The following is a 15,903-nucleotide window of genomic DNA, read 5'->3' on the forward strand; positions in this document are numbered from 1 at the left end:
CCACTGCGTTACCTGCCTGGCCTTGGCAGCCGTATGAATTTGTGACCTTACTTTTCAGCCCCCCCGCTCTGAATTCATGGGCAAACCGAGGCCCGGGGAGGGGGGACAGAGCCCTTCCCCCAGGCCACCCAGGGAGTCAGTGAGGCAAAGCTCTTCCCTGGCGTTTTGCTGCCTCTTTTAGCAAGCAGAAGGGAGCCCGAGAGAACGGAAGGGTTTGCGAAGTCTCCTTTGAGCCCCAAAGGAATGTCCTAACACTTTCCTCTGAGGGACAGGGCTTGGCAGGGATCCCCAGCCCTCAGCACAAGCTTGCTACGGCTGTGCTTCTGGCTTCGGGCCTCGGTGGGCCAGAGTTCGCGCGTCTTCCAGCCAGGCCCCTCCCTGTTGGGCTGGGTGAGAAGGGAGAACCTTGTCCAGCCTTGAGCAACTCGCTATGCTATCTTCCCACTGATGGGAACTGTTCACCCACGCGGCAAATGTCCACTGGGTTCCCCCTACAGTGCCAGGCTCTGGTGGCACGCGGGGATGTGGTGGGGAGCCTGGACTCTGCCCTCACAGACAGTAAGCATGCGGTGTGGGCCCCACAGCAGAGCCCCAAGTAGAACTCTCGGTAACCCCCGCCAGTCCCCGGTCTCTCGTTTCTTACCAAGAGAAGAAACACAGGTTTGGACATGATTGGAGTGTGGGAGGGTCTCAGGAGGGCCCCTCTGATAAGGACCATGGGCTGTCCAATCTGTCCTTCGTCAGCAACGCTCAGCCAGGCAGCAGAGGCTGTGAGGCAAGGGTGGAGCAGGCTGAAACAGGAAGTCAGCCCCGGCCCGATACTCTTCCTCCAGCCCTTCCAGGCCTGCTACAAGACGATCTCACCTCTCGCCTTCAGCGCTTCCTAGACCCAAGTGAAGAAAGCACATGTGCTTGGCTATTTCCTCTTGGCTTCTCCTCCAAATGTAGGCAGGGGACTAAGGTCACTCTGGTCTCCAAGTACAGCCCATAAAACCTCTTGGCTTGCCTGCTGTTTTGCTGGGACGAGGACTGGCCTTGGGTAACAATGACACTTTCCCTTACTATTTGTTCATTATGGACGGGCTGTGGGCTGGATCCTTCACACATCTCTCCTCACAGCACCCCGTGAGGTGCAGGCTCTTCCTATTGCCATCTTGCAGACAGGAGCACTGAGGCCCAGAGTGGGTAAAATAGTGTAGCCAAGGACTCTGACCAGATTAGTTTGACTCCAGAACCTGAAGTGGTAACCTTTACACTCTACAGCGTTCAGCATCCAGGATCACAAGGTGAGGTAGGGCAGGCGGGGTGGGGGGGGGGGGGCTGGGGGGGGGGGTGGGCAGTGGCTAGAGCACACACAAGTTCTTTGTGTTGTTGTGCTATCCTTTAAGACTTGTTTTCTGGGGCACCTGGGTGGCTCAGTCGGTTAAGCGTCCGACTTTGACTCAGGTCATGATCTCACTGTTGGTGGGTTCGAGCCCCGTGTCGAGCTCTGTGCTGACAGCTCGGAGCCTGGAACCTGCTTCAGATTGTGTCTCCCTCTCTCTCTCTGCCCCTCCCCTGCTTATGCTGTCTCTTTCTCTCTCAAAAATAAATAAACATTAAAAAAAAAAAAAAAAGAGTTGTTTTCTTAAAAAAAAAAAAAAGACTTTCTTTTTAAATATCAGCAAAACTAAAACCAGGAGAGCTTTGACTTTTATTTTGAATCTGAATGAACTGAAAAATCCAATGTGCTTCTCACCCCTTGGCTCTTCGTGCCCAAGTGGCTGGCTGCTGTGGGGACCCCTCATCCTCCCCATGTCCCTGTTTCCTCCATCACTGCTGCGCAGCAGCTAGGCCATCAGCAGTATCAGCAAGTAGAGAGGCAACAGGAGATTGTCTATCTGCGTCGTGTATGCTTCCAGGAGGGACACGATGCTGATAGAGCCCAAAATCCAAGCATAGCTGTAGTTTAGGTCCACTCCACTGTCAAAGATTAAGATCAGAGCTACAGAAATGATCTGCGCAAATATAGAGGTCACGGTCCCCTCAAAAGTCTTTTTGGTTCCAGGCCAGTGGATTTCCCCCATGGTGCTGCCGAAGATGGAGGCCGCAGTGTCGCCCACACCCACAGCCAAGACCCCTGCGTAGGGAACCAGGGCCCTTGCTCCCCCCAAGCTACCCTTCTGTGTGCAGGGTCTGGGGACCAGCCAAATGGGAAGAGACATGCCCAGGAGCAGGTAGATATGTGTCAGGATGAGGGGTCCACTGTCTCGTTCATCCAGGAAAAGGGACAGGAGGCTCCTCAGGGTGTGGCCCAGGGGCTTGATGCGGAAATAGCGCACGTACTCCAGGAAGATGAAGACTGCCAGACAGATAGTGGCAGCTACGTAGAGCAGTGTCCGGTCAAAGAGGATACCTGGGATGTAGGTGGCCACCACGATGAAGTGGAAATACTTCCGGGCAATGGTGGGGGCCTGGTGCTTCTTGGACTCAGAGGACGACCGCTTGGCATTCTGGTAAAATACCACCAGGCAGGCTAAGGTGGCCAGCAGAGACCAGTAGACTAGGAGGTAGATGCGGGTCTCTGTTTGGAAGAGGAATTGAAGAAGCCAGAGCAGGGGGTTCTTGCGGATGAGCCGGTGCAGCCAGGGCAGGACCACACCAAGGCCCAGCACACAGGTCATGAGGTGGAAGAAGACAGAGGAAGCCCAGGTACCTGAGTCCATGAAGACAAAGAGAGTGCTGAAGAAGATGCCCATAAGCACCATGCCTACCACCACCACCAGCAGGAAGAAATCCACTGGGTCACCCTGGCTTTCCACCACAGTCAGAGAGCGTTTGATGAGCTGGTTGAGCATGAAGCTGATGCCGCCCAATACCAGCAGTGCCTCCCCGGGGGTAAAGCAGCGGGGCAGCAGGTACAGAAGGATCATGTTGAGGTACACGAAGATCAGCAGGACCTCCAAGACCTCTATCACCTCGCCCACACTCAGTGAGTGCTTCATGATGTAAATGATGACACCTCCAGCCAAGCCCGAGATGACACAAGTGTTGGTGGGCACTGGGCGGGTGATGCCCAGCGCCAGTACTGAAGAGAAGAGGGCCACTGCCATGCCAGTGGCTGCCACCACAATTCCAAAGCGCTCAAAGTACGTGTTCCCCACAGACTGGCATCGCTCCTTCATGACCAGTCCGAGTAAAGGCAGAACCATCGATGCCGGCAGCAGGCCGCTGTTTGCAGACATTCGGAACTGGAAGACAGCGCTTCCCTGCTGTAGCAGCCGATCCCACTTGTACTGGACGTAGAAGGCCTGCACTGCGAGGGCCACGGCACACCACGAGTATCGGTCCCACACCGCTGCGTGGATGCTGAGCACCACTGCGAACACTACTGCTGCCTCTGCCAGCACCGACCCGCTCAGCGGAGCGCCGGTCCCCGAGGCCGGGGGAGCGTACTCTCGGGTCATGTCTCTAGACCTGGGGCCCCGGGGAAACCGGGGTGACTAGCGACGTCTTGGCTTCTGGGTCCTTCAAGCCCTGCCAGGCCGACAGCGACAGCTTCTCACAGCCAGCACCTTCTCTCTCCGTTCTCCAGCGGCGAGGACGGAAGCTCCACTGGGGGCAGGCCACTCTCTGAGGCTTGATAATTGGCGCCCAGGCACGCCCCAGTGCCTCCCACTTAGGGCACAGACGCTGCCACTCGGCCGCTTTCTCTACAGCCTCGGGGGCCCTCGCCGCAGGTTCCTCACCTCTCTGGGCGTCGCCATCTTGACCCCGCCCGCCGTCACGTGACGAAGAGCACCGCCCACAGCCCGGCCGGAGGCGAACGGTCACGTGGGCAAGGCGTCTGGGGGCGGGGCTGGGGCGCGCGCGCGCGCGAAGATGGCGGCGGCCGCCGGCGGGCCGTGTGTGAGGTGCGGAGCGGGCCGAGTCGGCGGGGGTGGCTGTGAGGCGCGGGGTCTGAGTCGAGCGGCAGCCGGGCGGGACTTGCGGGCGAGCTGTGGCCGCGGTAGCGGGGCGAAGCCCGGCTAGGTGGACGGGCGCCGAGACCGGGAGGCGGTTACGTCCAGACGGTCCTCGCGCGCGGGGGATCTGAGGCGACTTCTCCGAGACGGGGCCGGTGCCTCACCCCCTTCCCTCAGCGCCGGCCTCGCGTCTCCTCACCCAGTCGCTTTCCCTTCCTCCTCTCTCCCCACGGGCGCGTTCCTCGGCTCCCCGCCCCTCCCCCCTCCCGCCCCGCGCCCCGCGCTTCCTCGTCTGGCGTGACGCTCCCTCGAGGCGCGACGGGGCGCTTCGCGGTCGCCCGGGGGAGTCCCCACCCACCCCCGTGCCCGCCGCAGCCTCGGGTGCCCCGCTCCGGCGACGTTCCCGGGTTCCTCCATGTGCTCGTTACGAGGTCTGTTCCGGGGGTCGCCGAGCCACCTCCTTGCGGTCTCTGCCCTCTTTCTTCCGCGCAGCCTTTCATCCATCCATCCATCCATTCATTTTCTGGTGCCTTGACTCCGCCAGCCGACGGGCCCAAACCCTTGAAGAGGTCCCGGGCACCGTCCTGGACTTTGGGGACGCGAAGATGAAATGCTAGAAAGGAGGAGGCCGTTCTTACTTTGGAAGAGCGCTTGCTGACTAGCGCCAGACCCGGGCCCAGCGCTTCCGAAGCGTCATCTCCTTGGATTCGAGGCCGGGAGGCACCTTGTCCCTTCCAGACGACTCGCGGATCCGAGGAGTGTAGCCGAGGGGTAAAGGGAGGATTCACAGCGAAGGCGGCCCCACTCCGAAGCCTTAACCGGATCGCCACACCTCCAGCTTCCACGTTCCCGCTCGAAGCGTCTTCCGGCCGGCCCTGCCATGCCCCGGCCTAAAATTCAGCATCCCTGTCACTTACTGTGCCCGCACACTGTCCCCACTTTTTTTTTGGGGGGGGGGGTCTTCTGTACTGCTGTATCCTCGACACCCCGACGAGCATGTACTCGACACTCAGTAAATACTACAAACGTTGCCCATCTTCTCGGATTATCACTTCCTTCCCCTCTCAGCTGTTAGTGAAAATTTTCTTCTTCTTCGGAGCTTTCTTTTTTTGTACATATATATTATTATTATTACAGTTACTATATCTTCATGATCGTACGTATATTTATTATTACACGTGTAGGTGTAATTACTAGTAGCTTATTCATTTTGAGAGAGAGGGTGCAAATGAGCGAGGGGCAGAGAGAGAGAGAAGCTGGGCTCACCCGAAGCGGGGCTCGAGCTCTCGAACTGTGTGAGATCAGCACCTGAGCCGAAGTCCGATGCTTCACCAGCCGAGCCGCCCGGGAGCCCCTTCGGAGCTCTTCCGTGACTCCTTCGGAACTTTGCGAGGATGAGTTTGCCCTTTCCTCCTTAGCTCTTTGCTCTGGCAGCAGTGGGGTCGCGGCGCCTGCCTTTCCTTTGCTTTATTTCCCAGTCGTCGTGGAGGTTGGGTAGAGTTTAGCTCCTGCCAGGTAAGGCTCCCTCCTCAGGGAACGCGAACAAGGCAAGGAGAGGGTTTGGTCTGCCTGAGAGACGCTTCGGTCGTCCTGGGGAACCTACCAGACTCAGACCTGAAGATGGAAGGAATGACGCTCGGGTTTCTAAGCAGCGCTTCGCCCAGGGCGTGTGTTAAAGTAATCTTTCCCTTTTCTGCTGGAAAGCGCGTTACAACAGTTGGACTTGTACTGAGCAGCAGCCTTCTGCTTGAAATGCCTGGAGCTCTGGACTAAGACACAACTTAAATTCTCTTCCTGGTGCCTGCTGACTTGTAAGTGGCCTCAGTCTGCTTTACCTTTTAGGCCTGTTTCTCCAAACGTGAGTCCTTTTGAGAGCAGTATTGAGGTGGCTCTGAAGCCTGTAGGAGAATCTTTGTGTATGTTGATAGGAGCTGGCACTAGCCAAACATAGAGTAATACGCCCCCATCACTGAATGTTTTGGGAAGGTCGCTCAGGGTTTGGCAGTCAGTTTGAATATTGGCATTTGAAGGTATCTCTTGTGTTCATCGGTTAGTGTGTTCGTGAAAGTCTGAGCGGTGTGCGTGTGCTAAGAGAGAAAGCACAGCGACTGTGGTTCGAAAAGCTTGTCCTGGGAAGCTTACATCTCGGTTCACATGACAGGTGTGTACCTCATCTGTGGAGCCCGGGCATCCAGGGACAGTGGCCACTTATTTATTATCGCTGTGGAATATCACTGTGTTTCTCAAAAGAACTATGTCAGAGTAGGTTGGTTGTGTCTCAGTTTTCTACCAAAAGGACTCAGTCGTAGAGGCTCTTCTTCCTAACCTCCTAGTAGCTTTCACCCAGAGGTTTCCAACCACATGGATCTCTCTAGGGAAGATAATTTCCAGTTTCCACGGACTCCAGCTCTTTGAGGAATGGAGTTCTATGTTGTCTGCGAGAACATTGGGCCAAAAGTCAATGAACTTTTTTATTTTTATTTATTTACTTTTTTTATTTTAGAGATGGAGAGAGTGCGAGCAGGGGAGAAGGGCAGAGGGAGAAGTCGAGAATCTTAAGCAGGCCCTGCACTTAGCATGGAGCCTGACATGGGGCTTGATCCCACAACCCTGGGATCATGACCTGAGCCAAAATAAAGAGTCTGATGCTCAACTGACTGAGCCACCCAGGCGCCCCTCAGTACATTTTTAAAACTTTAACTTTGAGGCAAGGTATTTAGTTTCTGTGCTTTGGTTTCTCCTCCAAGTATTTAGCTCAGACTTATTTATTGTGAAAATAAGTGAGAGACACTACGGTACATATTTTGTTTCTTTTTATTATTATTCTCAAGTTAGTTAACATACAGTGTAGTCTTGGCTTCAGGAATTTTTTTTTTTTTAACATTTATTTATTTTTGAGAGAGAGAGAGAGAGAGCATGCACGGGGGAGGGACAGAGAAAGAGAGACAGGGAGACACAGAATCCGAAGCAGGCTCCAGGCTCTGAGCTGTCAGCATAGATCCCGATGCGGGGCTTGAACTCACGAACTGTGAGATCATGACCTGAGCCGAAGTGGGACGCTTAACCGACTCAGCCACCCAGATGCCCCAGGAATATTTTGTTTCTTGAAAACATGTATAGAAGATGTCTCCCTGAGGCTTTGGATTAGACGTCATGGTTCTGGCCATGGCTGTTGTGTCTTGAGAATTACCTGCTAAACCTTAAGGTTCCAATTTGAGGTGAAGTCTTGCATTGATTCCTGAATAAATTCCCAGTGATCTCTTCCCTGACTGTTTTCTGTCTTACTTCTGTGGTTATATTCCTTTGTAGTGTCTGATTGTTAGGATCATGCTTTTTGTTACTTTCTACTTTCTCGCTGATTGTATAATGTGTGCTTAACGTCCTTTGTCATTCCCAACGCTAAACTTAATAAGGATCATGAGGGTCTTAGATTCATTTGTATCTTCGTTATTCGTAGGCTGGAAAATGTGTAGGAATCAAGGAACCAGAGACACTTGTTTCCACAAGGATTTCCTTCCTGATAAACTACCGTTTTCTCCTTTATTCTCCTTTCTCTTGGTATGTCTACATACAATTTTGGTTTTCTAATTTTTCTGTTCCACTTAGACTGTAGGCATTGCAGGTCGAGAAGGGACTCCTGTCATTCTTTCTTTGATACTAATTCATGAGCATGTTGTGGGTTTTTTTTTTTTTCACCTAAGAATTTATTATTTTATTTTATTTTTTAAAATACTTTATTTATTTTTGAGAGAGAGCGAGCCCGTGTGCACAAGCAGGGGGAGGGGCAGAGAGAGAGGAGGACAGGATCAGAAGCCAGCTCCACGCTGACAGCAGGGGGTCCAGTGTTGGGCTTGAACTCATGAACCTGAGCCAAAGTCTGACACTCAGCTGACTGAGCCACCCAGGCGCCCCTATTTATTATTTTAAATAGGCTCCAAGCCTGCCCATCCTGCCCATCGTGGTGCTTGAACTCATGACCCTGAGACTAAGATTTACATGCTCTACCATCTGAGCCAGCCAGGCACCCCATCAGCATGGTTGTCCCCCCTCCCCCCCCAGCATGTATTTTTTGAGCCTCTCCTCTGTACCAGCGACTGTGTTAATTAAGGGTATGTGTTGCCATTGTAGAAAAGAAAGCTCCTCCTCAGCCTTTCTTTGCTTGTTGTAGGATGAATCTTGAGTGCAACTTGAAGCAGTGAATGTAATGTAATGATTAAACTCTGGAATTTTGCAAACCTGGGTTCAAGCCGTAGCTCCAAGCCCTGGATCTATTATGTGTTAGCTTTGTGACACTAGACAAATTATTTAAGTATTCTTAGGCCTTAATTTCCTGAAGAAATAATGGGGATAATAACAGTATCAGCTTCATAAGTGAGTTGTCAGTAAGTTGTCAATAAGACAGGGTGTTAAATGCTTCATACAGTGTCTGTATACTATAAATGCTTAGTGTTGGCTATTCTTTTTATCAAAAACTCATATCAGTAGACATTATTATTTTTGACATCTTATTATTTTTTTAATGTTTTTATTTTTGAGAGAGAGTGTGAGCAGGGGAGGGACAGAGAGAGGGAGACAGAGGATCCAAAGTGGGCTGCATGCTGACAGCAGCTAGCCCAATGCGGGGTTTAACTCACCAACCGTGAGATCATGACCTGAGCCGAAGTCCGATGCTCAACAGACTGAGTCACCCAGGCACCCCTATTTTTGACGTAACAAAAGGAATGTGACGTGGTTTTGCCAATTAAAAAAATTTTTTTTGCCAATAAAATTTTAATTTCTAAAGGAACACTTTTTTTTTTTGAGTAGCAAGTATAAAAGTTACTGCTTTAGTCTAGGACAGTGCTCTCTAATCTTGTTTAGTTAACAGACTCTTCCTCTCCCCCCTTCTCTCCGCCAAAAAAAGGCTAATACTATATATCAAACATAAAAGGCAGATAGGGTCTGTACTGACCGGTCTTTTACGTGCTCCTCTGAAATAAATTGATACCCTAGAGCAGTGGTGATTTAGGAATTCATTTGTGTGGTCATTTTAAAATGTAGATTTCCCATGCCTGTCCTTTGAGAAACAGTAGCGCTACGTTGTGAGCAGGATTCTGTGGTACTGCTGTGTTGTTCCCAGGTGATTTTGTTGTATGTGATCTGAGTATCAAGTACAAGTTGAGAAATACTCTTACGGGACATTTTATTTAAAAAAAAAAAAAAAAAGGCGGGGCTCCTGGATAGCTCTGTTGTTTAAGCTTCTGACTCTTAATTTCTGCTCAGGTTATGATCCCACAGTCATGAGGTCATGAGGGCTCTTATCTGGGAGTGGAAATTGCTTAAGATTGTCTGTCTGTCTGTCTCTCTCAGAAAAAAAAAAGAGGGGTGCCTGACTGGCTCAGTTGTTATAACATGTGACTCTTGATCTCCAGGTTGTGAATTTGAGCCCCATGTTGGGTGTAGAGATTACTTAAAAATAAAATCTTTTTTTTTTTTTTTTTTTAAAGAAAAACTACAGATTTTGGTGTAACCAAAACCCCCAGCTTGACTTTGACAAAACAAGGAATTCTAGGCCCTGGCAGCAGGGCTTCATGGTGTGGGCACTACATAGTGTGGGCAGTGGTCTTTGGAGTTTCTTCTGGGAATCACTGCTACCTCTCTAGCTAGGGACCTAAGTTCTGAAAGCAAATGTAGATAAATGAAAGCTCAGTGATGCCCAGGCTTTTTGAAATTGGAAGATGAATGATCAAGAGTGATTTGATTTATTAGCTCAGGCATACAAATGCCTTCAATTAATGATAAATTTCTTTCCGTTAATTTTGATGTACTGTCAGCCCTATTGTTAGCTATGTGTTATATAGTAGGTATCTAATCCATTCTGTGTAAATCAGAAGGTATCCTATGTAAAGTTCAAGTGTATGCTGTTTTTTGATTTTTGAGAGAGAAGGGGGGAGGGGCAGAGGAAAAGGGAGAGAGAATCTTTTTTTTTTTTTTTTTTAATTTTATTTTGAGAGAGAGAGAGAGAGAGATAGCACCTGTGTGTGTGGGAGGAGCAGCGAGAGAAGGAGAGAGAGAGAATCCCAAGCGCTTTCAGTGCGGAGCCCAACAAACACATGAATCTCGAGATGATGACCTGAGCCGAAACCAAGAGTTGGTTACTTAACTGACTGGGCACCCAGGTGCCCCTACTCAGACCTTTAATTTTTTTTTTTTAATGTTTATTTATTTTTGAGAGAGAGACAGAGCGTGAGTGGGGGAAGAACAGAGAGAGAGGGAGACACAGAATCGGAAGCAGGAAGCAGGCTCCAGGCTTTGAGCTGTCAGCACAGAGCCCGATGCAGGGCTTGAACTCACAAACCGCAAGATCATGACCTGAGCTGAAGTTGGATGCTTACCGACTGAGCCACCCAGGTGCCTCAGACCTTTAATTTTTTTATTTCTTTTTCAAAGTTTATTTATTTTGACAGAGAGAGAGAGGGAGAGAGAATGAATCCCAAGCAGGCTCCACACTGCCAATACAGAGCCAGATGTGGGACTGGAACCCGTGAACTGTGAGATCGTGACCTGATCCAAAGCCAGTTTTTGAATAGTGAATGCTGTAATGCTCTCTTGTCATCAGATAAATGATTACTGATTCGACAGTGCAGCTCTGGGAGTTGGTGTCTATTAATTCAGCAGAACTGAAGTTTTCTTACAAGCATTAACCCTTAGAAAGGAGATTTATAATTTTAGGTTTTAAACCTCTTTGATGGGAAAATCCTGAAAGACAATTTTTTTAAAAGATTTTATTTTTAAGTAATCTACACCCAACATAGGACTTGAACTCACCACCCTGAGATCAAGAGTGCACACTCCACTGACTGAGCCAGCTCAGCCAAAACTGAGACAATTTTTTTTAAATTTTATTTATTTATTTATTTTAGAGAGAGAATGAACAGGGAGAGGGAGAGAGAATCTTAAGCAGGCTCCACCCTTATTGTCGGCCGTGATGCGGGCCTTGATCCCATGACCCTGGAATCATGACCTGAGCCAAAATCAGAGTCGAAGGCTCAACTGTTTAAGCCACCCAGGCACCCCTTATGTATGTATGTATGTATTTATTCATTCATTCATTCATTTTTATTGTTTAACGTTTATTATTTTAGAGAGAGTGAGATTGAATGGGGGAAGAACAGAGAGAGAGCAAGAAAGAGAATCCCAAGCAGGCCCCGCACTGCCAGCCTGGAGTCTGACACGGAGTTTGAACTCATGAACTCATGAACCATAAGGTCATAACCTGAGCTGATATCAAGAGTCGGATGCTTGGGGCACCTGGGTGGCTCAGTCAGTTGATCAGCCGACCTTGGCTCAGGTCATGATCTCGTGGTTCTTGAGTTTGAGCCCCAAGTTAGGCTCTGTGCTGGCAGCTTAGAACCTGGAGCCTGCTTCGGATTCTGCGTCTTCCTCTCTCTCTGCCCCTCCTCTGCTTGTGCTCTGTCTCTCTCTCAAAAATAAACATTTAAAAAAAAGAGTTGGAAGCTTAACCGACTGAGCCACCCAGGCGCCCCTTATTTACTTTTAAGAGAGAGAGAGAGTGCGAGTAAGGGAGAGGCAGAAAAAAGAGGGAGAGAGAGAGAGAATCCCAAGCAGGCTCCGCACTGTCAGCATGGAGTCTAATGTGAAACTTCATCCTATGAACCATGAAATCATGACCTGAACTGAAATCAAAAGTCAGGTGCTTAACTGACTGAGCCACCCAGGTGCCCCTCCTTAAATAAAATCTTAAAAAAAAAAAAAAAAAAGAGGAAACAGCAAAACTAAAAGGCAACTGACGGAATGGGAGAAGATATTTGCAAACAACATATCAGATAGAGGGTTAGTATCCAAAATCTATAAAGAACTTACCAAACTCAACACCCAAAAAACAAATAATCCAGTGAAGAAATGGACAAAAGACATGAATAGACACTTCTCCAAAGAAGACATCCAGGTGGCCAACTGACACATGAAAAAATGCTCAACATCACTCATCATCAGGGAAATAGAAATCAAAACAAAACCACAATGAGATACCACCTGACACCTGTCAGAATGGCTCACATGAACAACTCAGGCAACGACAGATGTTGGCGAGGATGCGGAGAAAGAGGCTCTCTTTTGCCCTGCTGGTGGGAATGCAAACTGGGGCAGCCACTCCGGAAAACAGTATGGAGGTTCTTCAAAAAATTAAAAATAGAACTACCCTGTGACCCACCAGTTACACTATTAGGTATTTATCCAAGGGATACAGGTATGCTGTTTCGAAGGGGGCACATGCACCCCATGTTTATAGCAGCACTATCAACAATAGCCAAAGTATGGAAGAGCCCAAGTGTCCATCGATAGATGAATGGATAAAGAAGACGTGGTGTGTGTGTATATGCGTATCCAGTGGAGTATTCTTCAGCAATCAAAAAGAATGAAATCTTGCCATTTGCAACTACGTGGATGAAACTAGAGGGTATTATGCTAAGTGACCTTAGTCAGAGAAAGACAAATACCGTATGACTTCACTTGTATGAGGACTTTAAGATACAAAACAGATGAACATAAGGGAAGGGAGGCAAAAACAAAAACAGGGAGGGGAACAAAACATAAGAGTCTCTTAAATATGGAGAACAAACTGAAGGTTACTGGAGGGATTGTGGGAGGGGGGAGGGGCTAAATGGGTAAGCGGCATTAAGGAAATATATTCCTGAAATCATTGTTGCACTATATACTAACTAACTTGGATGTAAATTTAAAAAATTAATAAAATGGTAAAAAAAAATTCTGGAAGTCATGGGCTGCTTGAAATATAGTCCTTTTTTATTTTTTATTAAAAAAAATTTTTTAATGTTTATTTTTGGGAAAGAGAGAGCACGAGTAAGCTTGGGGGAGGGCAGAGATAGAGGTAGACAGAGTCAGAACCAGGCACCAGGTTCTGAGCTGTCAGCACAGAGCCTGATGCAGGGCTTGAACTCACAAACTGTGACATCATGACCTGAGCCGAAGTTAGACACTTAACTGACTGAGCTACGTAGGCGCCACGATATACTCCTTTTCTAGATTCTCCTTATTTGTCACTACATTTTAATGAGAGGGGAGGAGGTAGAGATAAAATGCTGCATTGAGGCGGTGCCTTAGCATAGAAGATGTAAGATAATTCACTAATTTTTATATTTCATTAATTCTAAAATATACATTTTTGCATACTTTAATACCTCTGAAATTGCAATGCATTTTATTATTGATAGAACGTAAATAATTATGTATCCTTCAATTAATGGCATCTTAAATGCATTGAAATGTGGTGGCCATTCTCATTTTTAATAGTACCTGCTTGGTTTAGGTTATATGTTAGTTTCTTAATTTCTACTTTGAACATCAAACTTATAAGAAAAATAGAATAGGATTAATGTCTAGAATTTCATCAAATTGCTTTCTACATTGAATTTCCTGATTTCAGAGAATAGGTGAGATACTGTGAGACAGCTTAGTCAAATTTGTGTTTTCTGAAAGTGCAGGGGCACCTGGGTGGCTTACTCAGGTGAGCATTCGACTTCGGCTCAGGTCATGATTTCACAGTTTGTGAGTTAGAGCTCTGTGTCAGGTTCACTGCTGTCAGCTCAGCCCACTTTAGATCCTCTGTCCTCCCCCCCCCCCCCCCATAAATAAAACATTTAAAAAAATGAAAGTGCAAAATTACCTCTGCTTTCTGTCATTTTTCAGGAGCAGCAGGGAACTGTGGACAATTCTGCTTGGAAGGTCAGCTCTGAGAGAGCTGGTAAGTGCTGGTATTCTTGAGTGGATTCTGTAGTTTTTGTATAGCTTATATTACAAAGAGCCCCTGAAATAGCCTTCTCTTTGAAGGAGGAAGTAAACACATTTTTTTCATTCCTGTATCTTTGTAAACCTTATGCATTCCCTGCTTCTCTGTGCTGAAATGTGTGTTTTATAGCCTATCTGCTGAAGTTTTCTAAATCTCTACCTTTCTTTGTCCTTTAGTGATTCCTTACCTGAAAAGATACCAGTGCTGCTTGGCTGGCTGCTCAGGGTTGGAGTACAAATACCTTTCTGCTACTTCAGGGCTAAGGAAGATTCTCAGGCTTTTTCTCTGTCTCATACTTTCCTTGCCTTTTTTTCCTTTTCCATGTAGCTAGCTCCTTAGGTCACAGAGGCTGTGGTATCTAGGATATTTCCAAGTATATAATCAGTAAAGCACAGTTCTTCGTGTTAATCCTTGAGTGGCCTTAACTTATGAGGGTAAAGCATTAAGATGATATTTAATTATCACTGTTGTTATTGTGGTAATTAACATAATGAATGTCACACCTTTTTCTGAGCCTTAACTTTTTTTTTTTTTTTTTTTAAGTAGGCTCCGTGTCCAATGTGGGGCTTGAACTCATGACCTTGACATCAAGAGTCATGGGGCACCTGGGTGGTTCAGTCATTTGAATGTCTGACTTTAGTTTTGGCTCTGGTCTGATCTCACAATTTGTGGGTTTGGGCTCTGCATTGGGCTCTGTGCTGACAGTGTGGAGCCTCCTTGGATTCTCTCTCTCCCTCTCTCTCTGCTACTCCCCTGCTCTCTCTGTCTCTCAAAATAAATAAACAAACTTAGAAAAAGAGTCACATGCTCTACTGTCTGAGCCAGCCTGGCACCTCTAGAGCCTTAACATTAAAAAAAAAAAAAAAAAAATTTTTTTAGCGTTTATTTATTTTTGAGAAAGAGACAGAGTACGAGCTGGAGAGGGGCAGAGAGAGAGGGGGACACAGAATTTGAAGCAGGCTCCAGGCTCCGAGCTGTCAGCACAGAGCCAGATGTGGGGCTCGAACTCAAGAACCGTGAGATCATGACCTGAGGTGAAGTCAGACGCTTAATCATCTGAGCCATCCAGGCAGCCCTAGAGCTTTAACATTTTGATATGCTTTCATCTGATAATTCTACTTCTAGGAACATATCTTACAAGAAAGAAATCCTGAAAAAAATTTTGTATACAAAGCTCTTTACCATAGCATTATATATATTAATAAGTAATCACAGCTTAAGTATATCTAACGTTAGAGACATGGTAAATAAATTATTAGCTAACTACTTGATAAAATATCATGCAACCACTAGAAAGGACATTAAAAAAATTTTCTTTAATGTTTATTTATTTTTATAAGAGAGAGACAGCATGAGCAGGGGAGAGGCAGAGAGAGGGAGACACAGAATCTGAAACAGGCCCCAGGCTCTGAGCTATAAGCACAGAGTTCGATGTGAGGCTTGAACTCATGAACCGTGAGATCATGACCTGAGCCGAAGTCAGACGCTTAACCGACTGAACCACCCAGGCACCCCAGAAAGCTAGTTTATCAAGATTTTCATAATAAGATTAAATCATTGTTAGAATGTTAAGCAAGGGGAAGGAGGCTACATAATTCTCTATCCAAAATGATTTCAGCTGTGGGGAGAAACATATTAAAAAGATCAGGAATGTGTAAATCCCTGTATAATTTCTTTGTTCTTTTCCAGAATCAGATTGAGGCAGAACTGAATAAACATTGGCAGCGGCTCTTAGAGGGGCTGTCCTACTATAAACCTCCCAGGTATGGCTATTCCATGCGTCTGGTTAGAGTAATTCCACTGAGGAAGCTGGGGTAGAGAAACTCTTCCTGTACGATTTGGTGATGCTGCTGGGTTAGGTAGATTACAGAGAATACAAATCGGTTACCAGTGGAAAAGAGTCAGGCACATTTGTACTGTCTGTTGAAAGGGAAATTCCTTTTAGAAATACAACCTTGCTGAATGCAGTTATATAAGCCTAGTGCCTAGGGCTAGAGAGTCATTAACTCATCAGTGAGTAGTTCTAATATTTATCTCATTCCGCCATGTTTGTGTGAAGTATTGTCAGCACCAAGTGCCGGGATAGGGCAGTGGACAGTGACAGTAGTAGCTGACCACTTAGAATGTTTATTATGTACCAGCTATTACTCT

At 47.4% G+C, this 15,903-nt stretch overlaps 2 protein-coding genes across 2 annotated transcripts in view; one reads left to right on the top strand and one right to left on the bottom strand.

The window, feature by feature from the left end:
• Positions 1–1,673: 1,673 nt before the first annotated feature.
• DOLK (dolichol kinase) lies at positions 1,674–4,201 on the bottom strand. The gene has a single exon (XM_042911897.1). The coding sequence runs from the start codon at positions 3,444–3,446 to the stop codon at positions 1,830–1,832; it is 1,617 nt and encodes a 538-aa protein (XP_042767831.1). The 5' UTR covers positions 3,447–4,201; the 3' UTR covers positions 1,674–1,829.
• Positions 3,838–15,903, top strand: part of NUP188 (nucleoporin 188) — a 54,256-nt gene continuing 42,190 nt past the window's right edge. Inside the window, exons 1-3 of the mRNA XM_042911896.1 lie at positions 3,838–3,893; positions 13,653–13,707; positions 15,442–15,515. Of these exons, the coding sequence (XP_042767830.1) occupies positions 3,862–3,893; positions 13,653–13,707; positions 15,442–15,515 (161 nt within the window). The 5' untranslated portion in view covers positions 3,838–3,861. The remainder of the gene's footprint in view (positions 3,894–13,652; positions 13,708–15,441; positions 15,516–15,903) is intronic.

The sequence above is a fragment of the Panthera leo genome, chromosome D4 (assembly GCF_018350215.1).
Source record: "Panthera leo isolate Ple1 chromosome D4, P.leo_Ple1_pat1.1, whole genome shotgun sequence".
In the NCBI taxonomy this organism is placed as follows: domain Eukaryota; kingdom Metazoa; phylum Chordata; class Mammalia; order Carnivora; family Felidae; genus Panthera; species Panthera leo.